Source organism: Neophocaena asiaeorientalis, unplaced genomic scaffold (genome assembly GCF_003031525.2).
Source record: "Neophocaena asiaeorientalis asiaeorientalis breed wild unplaced genomic scaffold, Neophocaena_asiaeorientalis_V1.1 scaffold67, whole genome shotgun sequence".
NCBI classification, from domain to species: domain Eukaryota; kingdom Metazoa; phylum Chordata; class Mammalia; order Artiodactyla; family Phocoenidae; genus Neophocaena; species Neophocaena asiaeorientalis.
The window spans coordinates 9545620-9564630 of NW_020173731.1; the positions used below are offsets into that span (position 1 = coordinate 9545620).

The 19011-nt window shown below is 39.3% G+C and overlaps 1 protein-coding gene across 4 annotated transcripts in view; it reads right to left on the bottom strand.

The window, feature by feature from the left end:
• CR2 (complement C3d receptor 2) overlaps nucleotides 1–17651 on the bottom strand; it is a 34619-nt gene extending 16968 nt beyond the window's left edge. For 2 of the 4 annotated variants that reach the window (XM_024750954.1, XM_024750953.1), the window contains exons 1-14: nucleotides 17510–17651; nucleotides 11311–11490; nucleotides 9857–9956; nucleotides 9341–9426; nucleotides 8373–8771; nucleotides 6286–6462; nucleotides 6101–6203; nucleotides 5378–5463; nucleotides 3819–4208; nucleotides 2228–2416; nucleotides 2043–2142; nucleotides 1733–1815; nucleotides 805–1212; nucleotides 26–202 (exon numbers count right to left, since the gene is read on the bottom strand). In XM_024750954.1, the coding sequence (XP_024606722.1) occupies nucleotides 26–202; nucleotides 805–1212; nucleotides 1733–1815; nucleotides 2043–2142; nucleotides 2228–2416; nucleotides 3819–4208; nucleotides 5378–5463; nucleotides 6101–6203; nucleotides 6286–6462; nucleotides 8373–8771; nucleotides 9341–9426; nucleotides 9857–9956; nucleotides 11311–11490; nucleotides 17510–17567 (2536 nt within the window). In that variant the 5' untranslated portion in view covers nucleotides 17568–17651. The remainder of the gene's footprint in view (nucleotides 1–25; nucleotides 203–804; nucleotides 1213–1732; nucleotides 1816–2042; nucleotides 2143–2227; nucleotides 2417–3818; nucleotides 4209–5377; nucleotides 5464–6100; nucleotides 6204–6285; nucleotides 6463–8372; nucleotides 8772–9340; nucleotides 9427–9856; nucleotides 9957–11310; nucleotides 11491–17509) is intronic. The other 2 variants (XM_024750956.1, XM_024750955.1) reach the window with 1 other exon arrangement.
• Between the last annotated feature and the right edge of the window lie 1360 nt (nucleotides 17652–19011).

Genomic DNA, 19011 nt, shown 5'->3' on the forward strand with positions numbered 1-19011 from the left:
GACATCGACATTCAAAGCCTGGAACCTTTGCATGTGGGGGCAGTGGGTATCCACACTCCCTCAGAGGTACAATGTATGGATTCTTCTCCCACCAGCACATAGCCAGGGTCGCAGCTATATTTTATGGATGTTCCAGGGTCAAAGCGAATCATGTGTCTATCTTCCTTTTGCCCATGGAGGATTTTAGGAGGAGCTTGACAATCTAAAAGAAAGACAGAGAATTTTTCTTATGTAAACAATGATAGAAAGAAACTGAGCCAAAGAAAGTGACATTTATGCTACAATTCCACTCTGGTGGCAGTTGTACAGTACAGAAGTAATCTTGCAGCCCAATTTTGGGTAATTTTAGACCAGTGGTTGTCAATTTTTTTTCTGCATTTAGGCAGCTGCAGATTTTTTTTTTTTCCGTTCCCACTGGGTGCTCCAATTCCTCTGTTGTACAAGGAATCATCTTGTACATTTCTAATGGGAGATTCTGACCTATCTGTAGGGTTATTTTGCTGAAGTCGAAATCACTTTTCTTTTAAGAAATCACTGTTAAGACAAACATTTTTTCCCAGTTGTTTCCCCTTTAAAGAAATAGGCAACTTAGTGGTCCCTAATGATTTTTCCCCCCAAGGATAATCCTACAAAATGAATGGGAGACAGTGTTTAAAAAGTCTTCTTTATAATTTATCTTCACAATATTTTGTAAAATTGAGGGGACTGGAAGTTGGAAAAGGCCCTGCTGAAGTCCATAACCCCTTCTCTAACGCTTCAGAAGGATGAATCAGTGGCACCTGTTCCGAGCATTGGAATACCCACCCTTTTCACAGACTGGTACCGATGGTTCCCATGTGCCTTGGGCATTACATCGGATTCCCTTGCTGCCCTTCATGGTGAAGCCAAATACGCAGGCAAATACCACAGTGTCATTATAGGAATATTGATCTTTCTGCCCGGATGATATTTGGCCTCTTAGGATCTGGGGAGGTGGACACCGAACCTCAGAAACAGAAAGTTCACAGCGTGGGGCAGGGCCGCTCCAGGTCCCAGTCTTCTGACTATCAGTGGTACAACGGATAGTTCTCTCCCCAGTGAGAATGAAGTTCACTCCTTGCTCTGGGCCCCGGTCACAGGTGTAAGTGACTGTGCTTCCATACCGAACATTCACTGAAGAGCTGCCCGTATGTGTTCCATTGAGAATAGGAGGAGGTGGTGGGCAAAGAATTTCTAGGAAATTACAGAGAGAGATGACAAGATTCCAACTATACTACAAACAAAGAATGTCTCGGGTGTTGCTACATGCCACTCTCACATCCTGGGTTCACAGACAGTAATATTGGAATCAGTAATGAATCTGTCAAAGCGGCTATAGCAATATAATTCAGAAAGTATGATTTAAAACTTTATTCCTGAATATATCTACTTTGCTGATCCTTTGATTTCTTTTACCAAGTATATAATCTCCTTTATGTGCATGGCCTGGCTGGCAATTGTACATAGTTTTCAGAGAAAGAAAAGCTTAGAAACCCTGTTTTACTTGAGTAAGCAAAGGACAAAGAGGTAATTCAAGGATGTTTCAGTGAAGAACATATCCCTTAAAGATCTAAAGATCTCTGGGGGAGATCTTTGCTCTATAAGATCCTATATAGTAAGAAATGGATGAAAACTTTCAGTTAAGCTGAGAATGTGGTGTCCTGTTGAACCTCTGGCCAAGGAACTAGTTGCAAACCACAGTCACTTAACCTACCTTCACATACTGGAAATTTGGTCCAAAAAGTACGCTGTCCAACAATTACACACTGGCTAGAAGGTTGGCCTTGTAATCGATACCTGGAGACAAAGGGAGGTCATTCAGAACTATTAGGCAGAACAGAACCCTCTATTTAAAATCCAAATTCACTTAATTTGTGGGCACCAACTCCTTTTATTGGCATTATCTCTCACAACCTTAAGCTGCCCATCGACCGTCACAGAGAAACCTTCTGCAGGTTTCACAGTACACACCATGCACACATAAGTCAAATGAATTAAATCTCATAGGCCCTCTAGACACTCACCCTTCACTACAGAAAAAGTTCACAGTTGCACCAACCCGAAGACTTGCGGGCCTCTTTAACTGCCCATTGAGAAATGGTCCTGGAAGCTCACACTCTGCCTCTAAGAAAACAAGCCAAAGATGAGCAAAGTGTGGCAAGTAACATAGTAGCCCAAATTCTTAACATTGATTGTAAATTTAGGGTACCTTTACATGTGGGAGCGACAGCACTCCAGTCTCCCGAAGACAAACAGCGAATGGTCTTTTCTCCAAGAAGCAAGTAACCAGGTTCACAGCTGTAGGTCACAGACAATCCTGGGGCAAAGGAATCAACGCTCTCCCCTGTGTGATACCCGTTGGCGATTGTGGGAAGTGATGGACACTCCAGGGAGATATCTTTACACACACGCATTAGGAAAAAGGTCATCAGATAGCTCCTTCACAGTCTGTATTTTGACTTAGTACATACATCCAAATAAATGATACATGGTCTATGCTAAGCAGTCATCATTAATTTTTGACTCAGTCTTTTAAAGATCAAACAGGTATGGTTTAATTATATCCACTTTATACCACAAATAGTACATTATTTTTTATTTTTAGTTACACTTTATGAATCACATTTGCAGCGTGAAAAACTTCAATTACCAAAAAAAAAGTCCATTTTCACTCATACTCTCATTCTACCCTTAAGCCTATTTTCTGCTCCAAAAGTAGCATGTTGTTATTTATGGGGTTATCCTGCCAGATACTAGTAATATAGTGTTTCTGGATCCTATATGTGATATATCTATACACATATTTTGGGTGTGTATGTATACTCAATACATATTATTCTAGGCCCTGCTTTATTTGCTTAATAATCTATATCTTTCCATGTCAATATATATAGGCCTATCTAAATCTTTATAATCTTTAATCCTATCTACAATCTTTAATTGTTTTGCATGGTCACCCCATTTGAGACTATCTTCAGATCTTCCCTCCCTCCAAGATTATATATCTGTTTACAGACAGATAGAACCATATTTTTCTAATAATAATTTTTCAACTCTTTAATCAATTTAGAATTTATCAATATTGTTCTTTATTAAGAAAATAAATACCTTATTTTGATGGTATAATTTTTGTCAAATATTGCCGGTTCCCATCATTACATAACTGAAATTCAGATTTAGAGTTCAGCAGCAACATAAACCACACCAAATAATAAGGAAAGGAAGAGCTTACAGTAGTTCTTATTTTCAAAGTTACTTGATTTGAAATGTTATGGCTTAGGACATGAGTTTGAAAAATAGTGGATCACTCAAAAAGCATTTATAGAGGCCAAAGAGAACAGCACATCATTTCTGCCAGACTATACTAACAGTTTTTATAGATCAATTTTAAATCCACTCATTGTGTTTTTGCTATTAGAGCCCACATTTCTTCTCGCTTTAACAATAACCCAGATATGCAATTGAAAACTGTAAAACCCAATTCCCGCAGTCCAGACAAACTCTGGCCCCCATCCTTGTGGGACTTATTCCATTCAATTATTAGGTGTGTTTAGTTAGATTTTGCCATTACAGTTTAAAATTCTTTGCTCTACAGATGTTTGTTGAATGAACATTTACATCCCTCTACAACCAAGAAAAAGCCAGGAAACTGTAATTTTCACCCTTTCCATTGTTTCCTCTCTCCACCCTTACCATTCACACATCCACACTGTTCTTCCTTCAGAATGATACCAAACTTAATCTGCACAGAAATGCGAGGCTCCAAGCTCCTGAATCAGTTTTATTTTCATTCTACTCACCACTCTCACAGGTTGGTAGTGGTGTTGGTCCCCATGTTTTATTTGCTTGGCACCAAACAGTTTTGTTTCCTTTCATGGTGAAGTTGGTCTTACAGGTAAATGTCACAGAATCACCATGTCTGTATGGTGGTCTAGACATTTTATTTCTGTATCCACCTGGTACTATGGGCTCAGAGCAAATAGAATTTTTATTGTAATATTCACAGATAGGAGCAGCTTTATCCCAGATTCCATTTACATTGTCTTTAGTTATACAAAAAAGAATACTTTCTCCAATGAGGCGGAAGGCACTCAAGCAACTGTACCTCACCACAGAGTTAACAGCTATGGGACTAGAATGATAACTATTCCGCCCATTTTTGATAGGAGGAGGAGGGTCACAAAAAATCCCTGCAAAGTAGAAAAGAAAATATGTGGTCATACTGATCATGACAATAAGATTCAAATTTAGATAAAAGTCCAAATATAGGTCATGTCACTTTTTCAGAAATAGACCTAGAAATTTGTATAATTTATTTCTTACTCATAGTCCCTTCCTGTCCCCAAGTTCCTAAATTCTTACCTTTCTCTTGATCCTCAGCAAACAAAGCAATATAGGACTATAAGCCATCTTGACCAAACAATAACAATGAAACAGAACTTATTGAATAGTTCTGTGTCCAATCAACTTTAATAATGAAACAAAAGGCAAACAGTACATGAAAATAATATGTTAATGACATACTAATCACACGTGGAGAGGCACATGGACTAATGAAATCTGTGCTCATTAGACCTGGTTTCAAATCCCCACAGTCATTCAATAGCTGTGTGACCTTAGGCAAGTCTCACCCTCTTTAAGCCTCAGTTTCCTAGTCTAGTATAATTCAATGTTGTAATGAGAATCCAGTGACATAAAACTACCTGAAAGGGGCAAGTACAGTACCTGGAACATACTAATTGTGCAGTGCCTGTTTCAAACACACAGCTGGTGCTATAAGTAGTGAGACCACATTCTGTCCCATTACAAAAGATACTGCAGCCTCACTGCAAGTCATTTGTCATCCTTTGATGCTGGTCCCAGTTGAAAGACCCACAGGAAGTGATCAGAGGTTTGGAATAGTGACCTCATACCTTTTATTTATTTGTCCTAATAGGCATGAAGAATATTAATTGTTTATAGTTGTGTTGGTATATGCACACCTTTCCTGAGTGAGTCTTAGAATAAAGGAAAAATTGCCAACCTCCAAAACTTCTGGTTGATTTCCATTTAGCTCCAAGAATTGCTCATCAGATGAGGAAATGGCATAAGAAGACACAGCCAAACCATTTCAGCCCATCAGTGCTATTCATTTTCAGTAGGGGTAACTTTCGAGAGCCTTTATCCTTATACACATAGAATACTCAATACCATATGTAGTCAACTGAATAAATTTAGTTTTGTTCTGCATTCTAGAACATACAGAAAAGTGGCATATATATGTTCATATTGATAAGATTTTATAATTGATAAATGCACGAGAATACACCAAAAATCAAGAGGCACGATCCATACTCGATTATTTTTGCTTTCTACTCACGTTCACAGACAGGAAACTTATTATTCCAGAGTACTCTCATTCCTTCTGAGACACACTGACTAGAAGATTGGCCATTTAACCGGTACCTTAAACAATAAGGGGCAGCAAATCATCACCAGAACAAAACAATTCTCGGTTGCATGGAATTCATCGCTTCTCTCAAGTATATGGTATTAAATGGCCTCTATTTTTATAAGCATTTCTGGCTTAAGGAAAATATCTAAGATTGTGAATCAGCCAAGCTACGTGAGGACTTCAGACCAGCTAAAAACACAGAGAAAACAGTCCTAATGATCTGTTCTTTTCTTGAATTCTCTCTTTCCTCTTTGACATCCAAATATCAAGATTTTCTTGACCATTAGAAGAGCATAACCTCAGTTCCTAGTAAAGAAAACATCAAAGACTTTGTTCCCTAATCTCACTTCAAAGAGCTCCTCTTACTGAACCCCCAACGTCTATTCAGACTCCATAATAGAAGCCTTAACTTCGCAGCCCAAACTTTGCTTTTGCAAATGATGAAAGGATAATTCTCAGCTTTGGCTGGCCATGCACAATATACACATTTGGAGAAAATCAATGGAATTTGCTTAATAACAGAATTCTTAATCATAAAGGGTAAAGAAAAGGAGAGAAAAGAATTTTAACTACCTTTAAAGATCACACTTTGCAATGCTTAGCTATGGATCATAGGCCCCAAGTCAGGCCCCATCACCTTGCACTCACCCCTTATCACAAACAAATGCAACCTCTGCCCCAAGCTGGAGATTAGGAGGAGCTACCACATGACCGTTGAGAAGTTGGTCTGGAATGGCACCACATGATTTCGCTAGGAAAAAAGAGACAAGGCTGGCACATGAAGAGTCAGGAAACAGCTAAGTTTCCTTGAGATGGAATAGACCTTTAGGCACCTTCACAGTTGGGGGCTGGATGCCTCCAGGTTCCCAAGGAGGTACACTGCATAGGGTTAGTTCCAATGAGAGTATAGCCAGGCTCACAGCTGTAGAACACTTCCTGTCCAACTGCAAAGAATTCCTCATCCAATTTGTTATAATTACCGTGGTAGATATGTGGAGGTGGTAGACACCCTGAGAAAAGAACAGGACCAGAGTCCTTTTATTTCTGAAATAAGAACTTTCTTCTCTACAACCTAAGCCAACTTGAGGTTGGCAGGAGTCGAATGAAGGTGGTCATGTCAATTCTCCAAAGTATAAGGCAGACACTATTTTGGGTGAGGTGTAGTGGGGCTAACATGTGTTACATATTTTAGACACGATCAACCTTGCATCTATCTTCCTTCTGTACCTTGATCTATGCCAGGAAACATTATTCCCATTCATCATTTTCCCATTTCATATAAATGGATATACTCTCATTAATGTTGTAGCCAAGGGAATCAAACTATTATAATGCATTTTTACCACCAAAAATCTCCTCTTTCTTCCTGCTTCCCAAACCACTGATGAAGTTTCTGAGCCTTATGGGAGGGGCTCCCAATGTTGCCAGGTTTTTAGTAAGTCAGGCACTTCTCAATAAGAGTAGGGGAGAAAGGGGGAATGGGGGAAGTGACTTGATCTTAACTCTAGCCTTATTCCATAAAGGCTACATTTTTCAATAGGAGAATGTATAATACCTATAGTAATTTGAATCAAATTCTGATCAGCCCATTTCCCCCATGGGCCTGGCCAATAGGATTGAGAGTTTATTTTATCCTCATTTAAATAAAATCTAATCACATATGATTTTTTTAACATCTTTATTGGAGTATAATTGCTTTACAATGGTGTGTTAGTTTCTGCTTTATAACAAAGTGAATCAGTTATACATATACATATATCCCCATATCTCTTCCCTCTTGCATCTCCCTCCCTCCCACCCTCCCTATCCCACCCCTCTAGGTGGTCACAAAGCACTGAGCTGATCTCCCTGTGCTATGTGGCTGCCTTCCACTACCTATCTATTTTACATTTGGTAGTGTATATATGTCCATGCCACTCTCTCACTTTGTCCCAGCTTATCCTTCCCCCTCCCTGTATCCTCAAGTCCATTCTCTAGTAGGTTTACATCTTTATTCCCGTCTTGCCCCTAGGTTCTTCATGAACTTTTTTTTTTTTTAGATTCCATATATGTGTGTTAGCATATGGTATTTGTTTTTCTCTTTCTGACTTACTTCATTCTGTATGATGGACTCTAGGTCCATCCACCTCACTACAAATAACTCAATTTCGTTTCTTTTTATGGCTGAGTAATATTCCATTGTATATATGTGCCACATCTTCTTTATCCATTCGTCTGTTGTTGGACACTTAGGTTGCTTCAATCTCCTGGCTATTGTAGATAGAGCTGCAATGAACATTTTGGTACATGACTCTTTTTGAATTATGGTTTTCTCAGGGTATGTGCCCAGTAGTGGGATTGCTGGGTCATATGGTAGTTCTATTTTTAGTTTTTTCAGGAACCTCCATACTGTTCTCCATGGTGGCTGCATCAATTTACATTCCCCCCAACAGTGCAAGAGTATTCCCTTTTCTCCACACCCTCTCCAGCATTTATTGTTTGTAGATTTCTTGATGATGGCCATTCTGATGGGTGTGAGATGATATTTCATTGTAGTTTTGATTTGCATTTCTCTAGTGATTAATGATGTTGAGCATCCTTTCATGTGTTTGTTGGCAATCTCATGTGTTTGTTGGCAATCACATATGATTTTAATCATATTAAAATCTCTGATCATTAGCTCTGGTACTACCTGCATTTTTTAAAAGTGTCTTCTAATTTCCCCTACATTAATGCATATCTAGCACTGTCCCAGAATATAGTAAATTTCCCAACTCTTCAACATTTAGATACTACTTTCAAAGTTTACTTTTAAATTCTTTAACCAGGATACCCAACTACATACACTGTCTTTATCCTCCTCTTCTCATAGGTACCATGTATCTATTCCTCCCAAAGTCTCAATTTATTTCTAGATCCCCAGAGTTTCAGCCCAACTCACCCTTGAAGCACCTTGGCAGTGGAGGGTTCCATTTGCTGTTTGGTTGGCACCATACTGTGTTGCTGCCTTTCATGGTAAAGCCGGGCTTACACTTAAACATCACAGAATCATTTAAGGAAAATGAGCGTCTAAATCCAGATTCCATAATTCCATTTTCAACTTCTGGAATTGGGCATTTGACTACAGGAATACACCGAGGGGGAGGGCTGCTCCAGATGCCAATTCGATTGTCTTTGCTGGTGCAGTATATTGACTTTTCACCCACGAGGTCAAACAGCTTTTTCCCATTCTGTCCAACATGGCACTTATAAGTAACCACCATTCCATAGTAAAAGTCCTCGCTACTGCTGCTGTAAAAGTCTCCATTGGAGATGGCTGGGGGTGACTCACAAGGAATAGCTTGGGGAGGATGGGGTACATAGGAAAAGAGAGAAGGCATTTAAATGTTATACCTTCTGGAAATTTTGTCTTAACTCTTGCAAACCAAACTTCCACTTAGCCTGCAATTTACTCCTATTATTGAAATTCTGTATCCTCATCTCAAAGATGGTTCTAAATGAGAAGTAGCAAGGTAGGAAGATACACGGAACTGGCCTGATAAAAACCCACAAAAATATTATCTGGTCACCCATCCTGACCCCCAGAGTACAGTTAAACTGTTTAAAAAAGGCACCTAGGGTGGGGAACATTTTGCATGGATTAAAGTTGGCAGTGTGTAATCTTGTGGCATATTTTAGATTTGAGCACTTATTCACTATGAGATAATGTATCATCAAAAGACAATAAGCAAAGGAATGTGTAATGGGATTGGGGGCATGGAAGAAGATAAACCACAAATCTGTGTTCAGAACTACTCAAGCCAAGTGTAACCCACCTGGGTACTTATTTTGATGTGTAGATGCCCACTTTCTCTTTGGAGGGGGACAAGAGGAATTACCTAGGTGCAATAAAGGGAAAATTCTACTCACATTCACAAAAAGGCATTTCCTTATCCCAGGTTACAATATTGTCTGAGATAATACATGTGGCAGAGGAGTCACCAATGAGTCGATATCTAAAGACAAAGAGATGAGTGATCATCTCCCAGCTGGACATTTTAGGAAAGCTTAGTTCTTTTCCCACTGAAAGAATGGCAAAGAATAGAATATCATATATGACAAATAATGGTGACAGATTAAGGACTCATACAAAAGATTCAACAATCTAAAGACAAATGAAACTTGACCTCCTGGTCAGTAACACTGAAGATTTAAAATTGGAAGAAGAATAGCCCAAACCCTTTTCTCTTCTAGGGATCCTCTCTCTACTAGGTAATCCTGAAGAGTTGCCTCTGGAGCAGATCAGAGAGGTGATTCTCTTTTTACTTATCTATGGTTAAGGGGGGCGTGGCAATTACTCAGCTCTCTTTTGGAAGATGGGTGATTTCTGGTTGAAACTAGTGTTCTAATATCCATGTACTCTGGAGATGTCTCCTGGCGACTCACCCTTTATCACAAGAATATGTAATTGTTGACCCAAACACGATACCCCTGGGTGCAAGGACAGAGCCATGGAGGAGTTCTCTAGGACTCACACATGATTTACCTATAAGGGAGAACAAGACAAAACAGGATTTGGGACTGGGATTTGGGGGATGTTTTGTGTTTTACATTAAATTCCAACCTGACTGGACTTGCTGAGTAGTCTACTTATGTTTATTCAAAGAAATTTGGGGCATTTACAAAACTTCTGTCTTCCAAAGGATCAGTCAACACCATAACACTATTTGTTTAATGCATGTAGTCTATGTTTCTGAGCATGGATGCAAACATTATTTGTAGTCAGCCATAATTTATAATCTCTATTTCCCCTTTTTATATTCTGTCAGTTGATGGCAACATCTACCAAGTCTTATGGCTTAAAACAAAAACAAAAACAAAAAAAACTCACAGTCATCATTTCCTATCTGTAACTCATTTTCTCTACCCTCTGTCCTTAATTCAATAGATCACCAAATTCTCATGACTGGATTCCAGAAATCTCTCTCCAAGACAACTATTTTGCCACCACTATAATCTCTCATTGGATCATCGAGTAATAAAATTTACCTTTCTAATGCTGGTCGCCATTGGTCCAGCACATCTTCTATGCTGCTGCACACATTATCTTTCAGCAGTACAAATATGGTCACGCCACTCCCCACTTTCAAAAACTTACAATGACTTACCATCGTTTATTGGAAAAGAATGCATGGCTCACCACACTTAAACTCCAATCCACTTAATCAACTACTATTCCTCATCATGCACCTTATATTCTAACCACTCTGAATTTTTCTATTTTCCAGAGACATCATATCCTTCCATACCTTTATGTGTTGGCATATGCTGTTTCCTCTGTCTGAAATGCCTAGATTTCTCTATCCTCCTAGATAGCACTTACTTCTCTATGATATCATAAAATTTTATCTCTATAAATAAAAGAAATTACACCATAGTACAGTATTTGTTTAAAAACCAGTCTTTACAAATAACATAGGACTTCCTCAATGACAGAGACTAGCAGATTAATTTTTATATCTCTTCCAAGCCCCACCATCTAGCCTAATGCTTCATACCCAGTGGTTACTCAAAAATATTTCTTGAATTGAGTTGGGTGAAAACTAATATGAGGTGAAACTAATATTCCTTGTATACTAACTTCTAAGATCACTGTAACACAGTACAGAGACCATAGAACAAGGTCATGAAGATTATAGGATAAACAGTGTTGGCCAGCTGTGCAACTTAACCCTAATACCTGATACTTAATACCCTTAGGAGTAAAAGAAAACATGGAGAACCTAGGAGCCATTTTCATTTGAGATTACTTACTTTCTCATCTTTTATCTTGAAAATAATAGATTAGCCCATAGAGACATGCTATAGACCCAAAGATTCTTCTATTACTGATTACTCACGTTTACAGACTGGCTGAGCATCTGACCACTTGGAGGTTTCTAGGCAGGTGATAAAGAATGACCTCTTGACATACCCAGGAAGACATTCATATTGCCAAGTTGTCCCAACAGCAAACTCAGACTGATCACTCTGAATTTTAGGCTTAGCAAAAGGATACCTTGGCAGGAACTTACACTGACCTAGAGACAAAGACCACAGGAATATCAAAACTAAGAGAGACTAAAATCTCTATTTGGCTTGTTTTGTCACCAGTTACAATGACAACTTTGCTCTTTAGACAGTAAACCCAAGATGTCAATATTTTCTGGGTCAAAGAAGATATATCTTGCAGTATGAAGGCATATTGAATGCAAGAGAAATAAGCTCGGGAGTTCAAAGGCTTTTTAGGATAGACTTCAGAAGAAGAGCTGGAGAAAATCATTTTTAAAAATTCCATAAAGGCCCTGGAGTTGTTCTATCTTCTTACAACCTCATAAATAAAAACTAAAACCTTATAAGTAAAAACTTTTCTGGAATAGCACAGGAAACAAGTATATCAGACCTTGAAAGCTCATCACATGTATGATCCTCTAAAATTACTTAAATGAATTAACATTACTATCTTTGTCATTAAACCTTTAGGTCCTAGCAAGAAGAAAATAGGGTTGTTTTTTATTCTTTATTATTTTATTCCATTAACCTAGAATTAACCTAGTAGAGTAATATACCCCCAAAAGAGTTAATACTTCCTGATGGGTACCAGATAAAAGGAGCCAGTTTTTTCAAGACACTTCTCTGTGACTTAAAATAATTATGATAATGATGATGAAGATGAAACAAATCTTATTCTAGGAGATGGGTAAGAAACTGTAACATCCAGATACTTGAGGATGTACCTGAAAAAGAGTTTTTCTAGGTATGAAAGAGAGTTCAAGTTTCAACTCCAGAATGGTGGTATATTTGAATATCAAATTTATAAATCTCCTTTTTCAAACAAATCTGAAACTGATACAGGTGCAAGTCAAAGAACAAACATGGACTAATTGACACAAAGGTAAACACAGAACTCCCAAAGTTGTGGCCAGACCCAACCTTTTTGTGGCCCAACACTTCTGTTGGAGAAGTCATATGGACAGGATCTAAGAATAGCCATTACTGTTGGGACCCAGATCCCACTGTAGGTCTCCTATTTCTTTCCTCAACTCCTTTGGTTTCCTCCATTAACACCTACAAATGTTTCCAAATGCATACTTTCTCAAAACAGCAAGACTCTATAGGGAAAGTCAGGGTTTGACCTCAGTGAAGACCAACTTCACGACCCTGCCATTATTTGTACTAATTCACCCTAATCAAATGATTTAACCTGTAATTATCCAATATGAATAAGAACAATCCTAAATAATTTTCCACAATCTGAAAACCAATTTGGGTTTACAAGATTTAATCAATAGTGATGACATGGACTGAGAAGTAACCAAGATCTTGAAGCAAAGAAAGTAGAAGGTGAAAGGAGATAAGAATCATACTTTCTGGATGAGAAACAATGGGAAATTTTTATCTTCAATGAGACTTAGGGACACCTCTCTCTCGGGGGACACCAGCTCTTATTAGTAATGATATTGCCAAAATTCCAGGTCACAGGACAGAATTTCCAGCAATCGTGTTCTCTTCCATATCAGAAAAGGGAAAGTTAGCCTATGAACCCTTAAGTAACATTAATTTTCTTAAGAGTCATTGGACCCTCTTCACATCTTTTTAAAATCAGAAGTAAACATCAGGGTAGATCATGACTGGATCTAAAATAGAATATAGTGACAAAACATTGACATACACATCTCTTGAACCATGTTAAAAGTAACTAGGCAAAGGACTTTCTAGAGAACAGAAATACATTTAACTCTTTATTTGTGTCTAAGGGGATTTACCTGGACTGGCTTAGAAATCCATTTGAAATGAATGAAGAACAAATATACAAGATGATCAAAATAACCCTGAAATTTAGGTCAGATAGCAGGTAGGAGGAAATATTATTATTGATAATGAGAATTATTATGATCAGATAACATAACACTGGGTTTCCTGTCTATCTGATCATTTTTGAATGATGGGTGTGCATATGAACCAAGATACTGTCTTAAGCACAGAATATTCATCAGTGACCATTAGACACAAGGCTCTCATATTCATGGAATTTATATTCCAATAGAGGGAGAGAGACCATAAATAAATACCAATAAATAAATAGATGCTAGGTAAAGGAAATAAACAGGGCGATGTAACAAAATGTAATGCATTGGAAAAAGGGGGGACAGGATGGCATATGACTTCAGTTATGATGGTTAAAGAAGGCTTATGAAGAGGAGACGTTTGAGTTATGACTGAAGGATAAGAAGGTGCCAGACAGGTAAAGTGCTGGGTAAAAGCATTTTAGGCAGAAGCCTAACAGCAGGGATGGATTTACTATGCTTTAGGGATAAACGGAAAGCAAGTGTGGCTGGAACTTAGTGATCAGAGTGAAATGCAATCGAGTTATAAAGCCCAGAAGGTAGGATTGCACAGGGCTTCTTAGTCCACAGGAGGATGTTCCCATGTTATTCTGGGTAGGAGTCACTGGAGAGTTCAAGCAAGAGAGTCACATGGCCTGATTTAACTTTTTAAAAAAACAGTCTGGCAATTGGATGGAGAATGGACTGGACTTTTACTTTCAGAAGTAGGGAGTGCAGTCTGGAAGCTATTATAGTAGCTTAGACCAAAATAATGAAGCTTGAGCACAAGGAGACAGTGAGAAATAGGTGACTCTGTTGTACTTAAATGTGGGGCTAAGGGAATGGGAGGATTCAGTAATGACTTTTAGGCTTTTGACTTGAGCGACTTGGTTGATGGTAATACCATGTACTGAGATTCATCAGGCAATAAAGACAGATAAAGGCCTTGATATCATAGAACTTGTATACCAGTGAGGGAACAAACAAGTAAATGAATAAGAAGGTTTTATATGATGATAGGTGTTCTGTGGAAAATAAAACATGTTTATGTGATAGAGAGTGACCTGGGGAATAGACTACTTCAGGTAAGAGTCAGAGCATCACAGAAAAGTGTCAGTGGAGCTGAGATCTGAATGTTGAGGAGACAGGTAAGGGATGACCCATAGAAGAGCATTTTAAGAGAGGAACACCTAATGCATAGCTAAACAAACATGACTACATTTAAGGAATAGAAAGAAGGCCAGTGTGGCTGGAGAAGAATCAGTGAGGGAGGAGTACAGAGAACTTCAGAGAAGCAGAGGCCTGGAGTTGAGGTTAAGGAGCATGGATTTTGTCCTAATGTGATGGGTAGCCCTTGGCAGGTTTTAACCAGAGGAGAGAAAAAGATCTGATCTCAGATGGAGGTAGATGATTGGAAAATAAGGGAATTCCTACTTGATGATTTTATTTTCTTAGTGTTGGTTAAGGTGAGGCAGTCAGTCAAGGCAGGAGTGAAATTTAAGAGCACGGGAAATTTGAATTGGCTTATGCAAATAGATAAAAGGAGAAAAATGAAAACACTCTGAGAAGGAAATTTGCTCTTTAAGACACTTGCTTCAGAATTTTCCAGAGTGCTTGTTAAATCTCAACTTCCTGGGCCACCCCCACCCCAAGCATATGAATCTCTGGAAGGTGAGATGGAACCCAGAAACCTGTATTTTTAAAAGGCTCCACGATTCCTCAAAAAATTAACAACAGAACTACCATATGATCCAGCAATTCCACTTCTGGGGATATATACAAAGGAAATGAAAACACTAACTTGAAAAGATAACTACACCCCCATGTTCACAGTGGCATTATTTACAAATGGAAACATAGCCAACTCATGGAAACAGCCTAGGTGTCCATCAATAGATGAATGGATAAAGAAGTTGTGGATGAATATATACAATGGAATATCATTCAGCCATTAAGAAAACAAGGGAATCCTACCACTTGCAACCACATGGATGGACCTTGAAGACATTATACTAAGTGAAATAGTGAAATAAGCCACACAGAGACATACATATAATGTATGATCTCACTTTTATGTGGAATCTAAAAACAAAAAGACAAAGTTTGGAAAATAGATCAGATTTGTGGTTATTGGAGGCAGGGAGTGGGAGGAGAGAGAATTGGAGGAAGGTGGTCAAAAGGTTCAAACTTCCAGTTATAAGAAAAATAAATACTAGTGATGCAATGTCCAACACGATAACTATAGTTAACATGGTTTTATGATACATAGGAAAATTGTTAATAGAGTAGATCCTAAGAGTTCTCATCACAAGGAGAAAATTTTTCTTTTCTTTTTATTGTATCTATATGAGATGATGGATGTTAACTAAACTTACTATGGTAATCATTCCACAATATATGTAAATCAAACCATCATGCAAAAGTCAGGAGGGGGCATGGGTATAGCATGAGCAAAGGACTTTGGGGTCTCAGTCAGGCAAGAAGATGAGCAGTGCATTTGTGATAGGAAGCAGTGGGGAATCAGGAGGGGCATACTTAGGTGAGAGTCAATTACCAAAGGATTGAAAGGCTGAAGACAGATTTTTTTTTTTAATTCCAAAGGCAGTAGGAAGCCCTTTTAGATTTTTGAGCAAGGGAGTGGAATAATGAAAAAAATGTTTTTCAATTTTAGTTTTCACCATTGGAAAAGTTAAAGACTGGTATCAGAATTACCTGTAAGAGAGGAGGTTGTTACAAAGGTAATCATAACGAATATGATTAGAATGTTGGTGTAAGAATAAGACAAACAACAGAAGCACATTAGCTGTGACAGTCGACAGAAAGGTAGACCTGATCTTTCGTGCATCTGGAGTTAAATGACCGAAAGGGTGGTCCTGCTCTGGTACTGGAAGGGGATGCTCTGGCATCCTTGTAGGGTACAATGAATTGACAGGACTGGAAAAGAAGTTGATTTTCAATTGATAGTATCCTCTCTGAAATTTAGAAGAAGAAATGCAATTCTGGTAAGAAGTCAGGTCAGGAACTGTGACACATGGAGGTGTTAGAGAATGCTGTGAAAGTGTTTGTTCAAAGAGTTAACATGTAGGAGAAAGAGAGATGAAGATAATGGTTTGGGGAAATGTTCAGTTAAGGGTCAGGATAAAGTTGAATGTCAGGAAGCAGACAAAGTGAACTGTAATAGAACAAACGTATGCACTGTCCCTTAACAAGCTGGGCGTGGTCAAGCTTAAATGCTGACTCCATCAAAACAGGTCCAGACAGTCGTCTTATTACTGGCATCTAGTAGTAACATCCAACATCTAACTTTCATTTGCCTAATTTCATCTGATATTCAGGGCAGCTGAGTAAGGGTAGGGCTGCTTATCTCTAGTTTCATTTTACCGGTGAAGAAACTGAGGCGAGGGAGCGAAATGACTTGCCAAAAGTCACACAGTATTGAGGTCTGTATACAGTAAACTTCTTAATAAACTGGGAATCCAATGTACTCTGAAAATTATTTTAAAGTTATACCTATCATCACTTAGAGACTCCAATCTTAAAAAATTACAATACTTCTTTAAAATTAAGCCAATCTGAAGGAAGAAAATTATAATAAACGTTTAATGACACCTTCTGGAGCTCTTACCATTACAGAAGGTAAATAACACAAAGAACTGCAGTTTTTATTCACGTATCAACTTTTCTAAATAACTCCAGATGTTTGCCGTTTAGAACCACGCCTGGGGATCAGACATTATTCTTATTCTGGAAAGGCAGCAGGAGGCTGTGCTGCTTTTACCAGGCAGGAGGGAGTTCAGTGTGCACAGAAACTCCCGCGCCTAGCGGAGCATGCAACCGAGTCGCATGCACTCAGCACGAGTAGGCTTCGGATACCCGTCTGGGCGTTAGAGCTCAAAGACCTCCAGACCCAGAGCGCTGAGCACCTGCTGAGTCCCGGGGACGGGGAGCCCGGAGGGCACAGAGCGGGCACGCCACGCCACAAGCCACACTGGGCAGATCACATAGTGCAGATCGCATAGTGCGTCTCTGATGCAGCCTGCAATTCTGGTGGTCCCAGCCCAGGAGGAGCGAGCGGGGACGTTCAGGACCAAGAGATCTCGGGGTCTCCCAAAGCGAGCGAGGCATGCAAGACTTCCCCGCCTTCTAACTTTTGACTGTCTCCTTTGCATCGCGGCACAGAGTCCGTCCCAGCCCCAGACGCGTCCCTACCTCCGTGCTCCCATTCCCAGCTCACCGAGGACCCCTGGCACGGCGAAAGCCAAGAAAACCCAGAGCGGACCCGAGGCGCCCATGCCAAGGCTGCAGCCCCAGCGGCTGGATGCGTCTGAGACCCGCGAGCCTCCGGCAGCTCCGGGATGACAGGGCTGGAGAAGAGGGCAGCTGCAAGCAGGGGAAGGTGGGCCCTTAAGTAGTGTCTGGCACCACGTGCTAGCTTGAGCGCACACCTGCTGGCTGCTGGGGGCGGGACCACGCGGTGAGGGCTGCAGAGGGGGCGAGGGGTTGGCCGGGGGCGGGCGGGCAGAAGAACTCTGATTCAGTCTTTGGCTCAGACTCTAGTCGTCAGTGCAGTGGCTTTCCAACGTTTTTGACCACGCCACCCAGTGCATCCACTTTTGTCTCTCTGGAGAACTGAAACAAAATAGTACTGGCTTTACTAATGTACAACTCTCGCTTCCATTCTATTCTATTCTGTTCTATTCTATTATCAACGCCTTACCTTTCCACTCCTCCCCTTTCCTCCCATTCCCTCCCTTCCCCTTCACTCCCCTCCCTTCTTTCTCTTGAAAATTCTGGTTTGGATTCGCTAAATTCATTTCAAAAGTTATTAATGTTTCCAACCCTCCGTTTGAAAACCGTTTATTTACAAAGGAAACTTAGGAACAGCAACCAGCTCTGCTGTTCTTTTCTTTTTCTTTTGAAGGAATTACTACAGAAAAGTTGCAAAAATAATACAAAGAATCCCTATACACCCATCACTCGATTCTCCAAATGTTAACATTTTACTGTATTTTCTTTATCATTCTCCATCTCTATTTCTAGATAAATAGCTATAGTATAGTTATATATAGAGAGATCTAGATATATACACACATAATTTATATGTGTACGTAAGTATAATTACATAATTTTTTACTTTGGAACTCTTTGAGATGAGTTACAAGCACGATACCCCTCCTCTAAATACTTTAGTATGTATTTCCTAAAAACAAGAGCATAGTCTTACACAATTTCAGTACAATGATCAAAAAGAGGAAATTAACATATTACATAAGGGACAGATTGTACAGATTTCTCCAATCATCTAATATTCCTTATTATAGCAAACACGTGCGGGCGGGAGGGTGCCCGCACGTGCACACACACGAACACACACCTCCCCTCTTTTTCTGGTCCAGGATCATTCTAGGATCATGCATTGCACTTGATTGTCTTTTTTCTCATTTAATCTGGTAAAAATCCTAAGTCTTTTCTGTTTTTCTGACCTTGACATTTTTGAAGAGTACACAGCAATTATTTTTGTAGAATGACTTTTAAATCAGTTATCTATTGCATAGGAACAAATTACCCTAAACTTATTAATTTAAAGCAAGAATAAACATGTATTATCTCACACAGTTTCTGGGTGTCAGGAATTTAAAAGAAGCTAAGCAAGGTGGTTCTGGCTTGGGATCTTTCAGGAGGTTGCAGTGCAGACATTGGCCAGAATTGCAGTCATCTGAAAGTTTGACTGACACT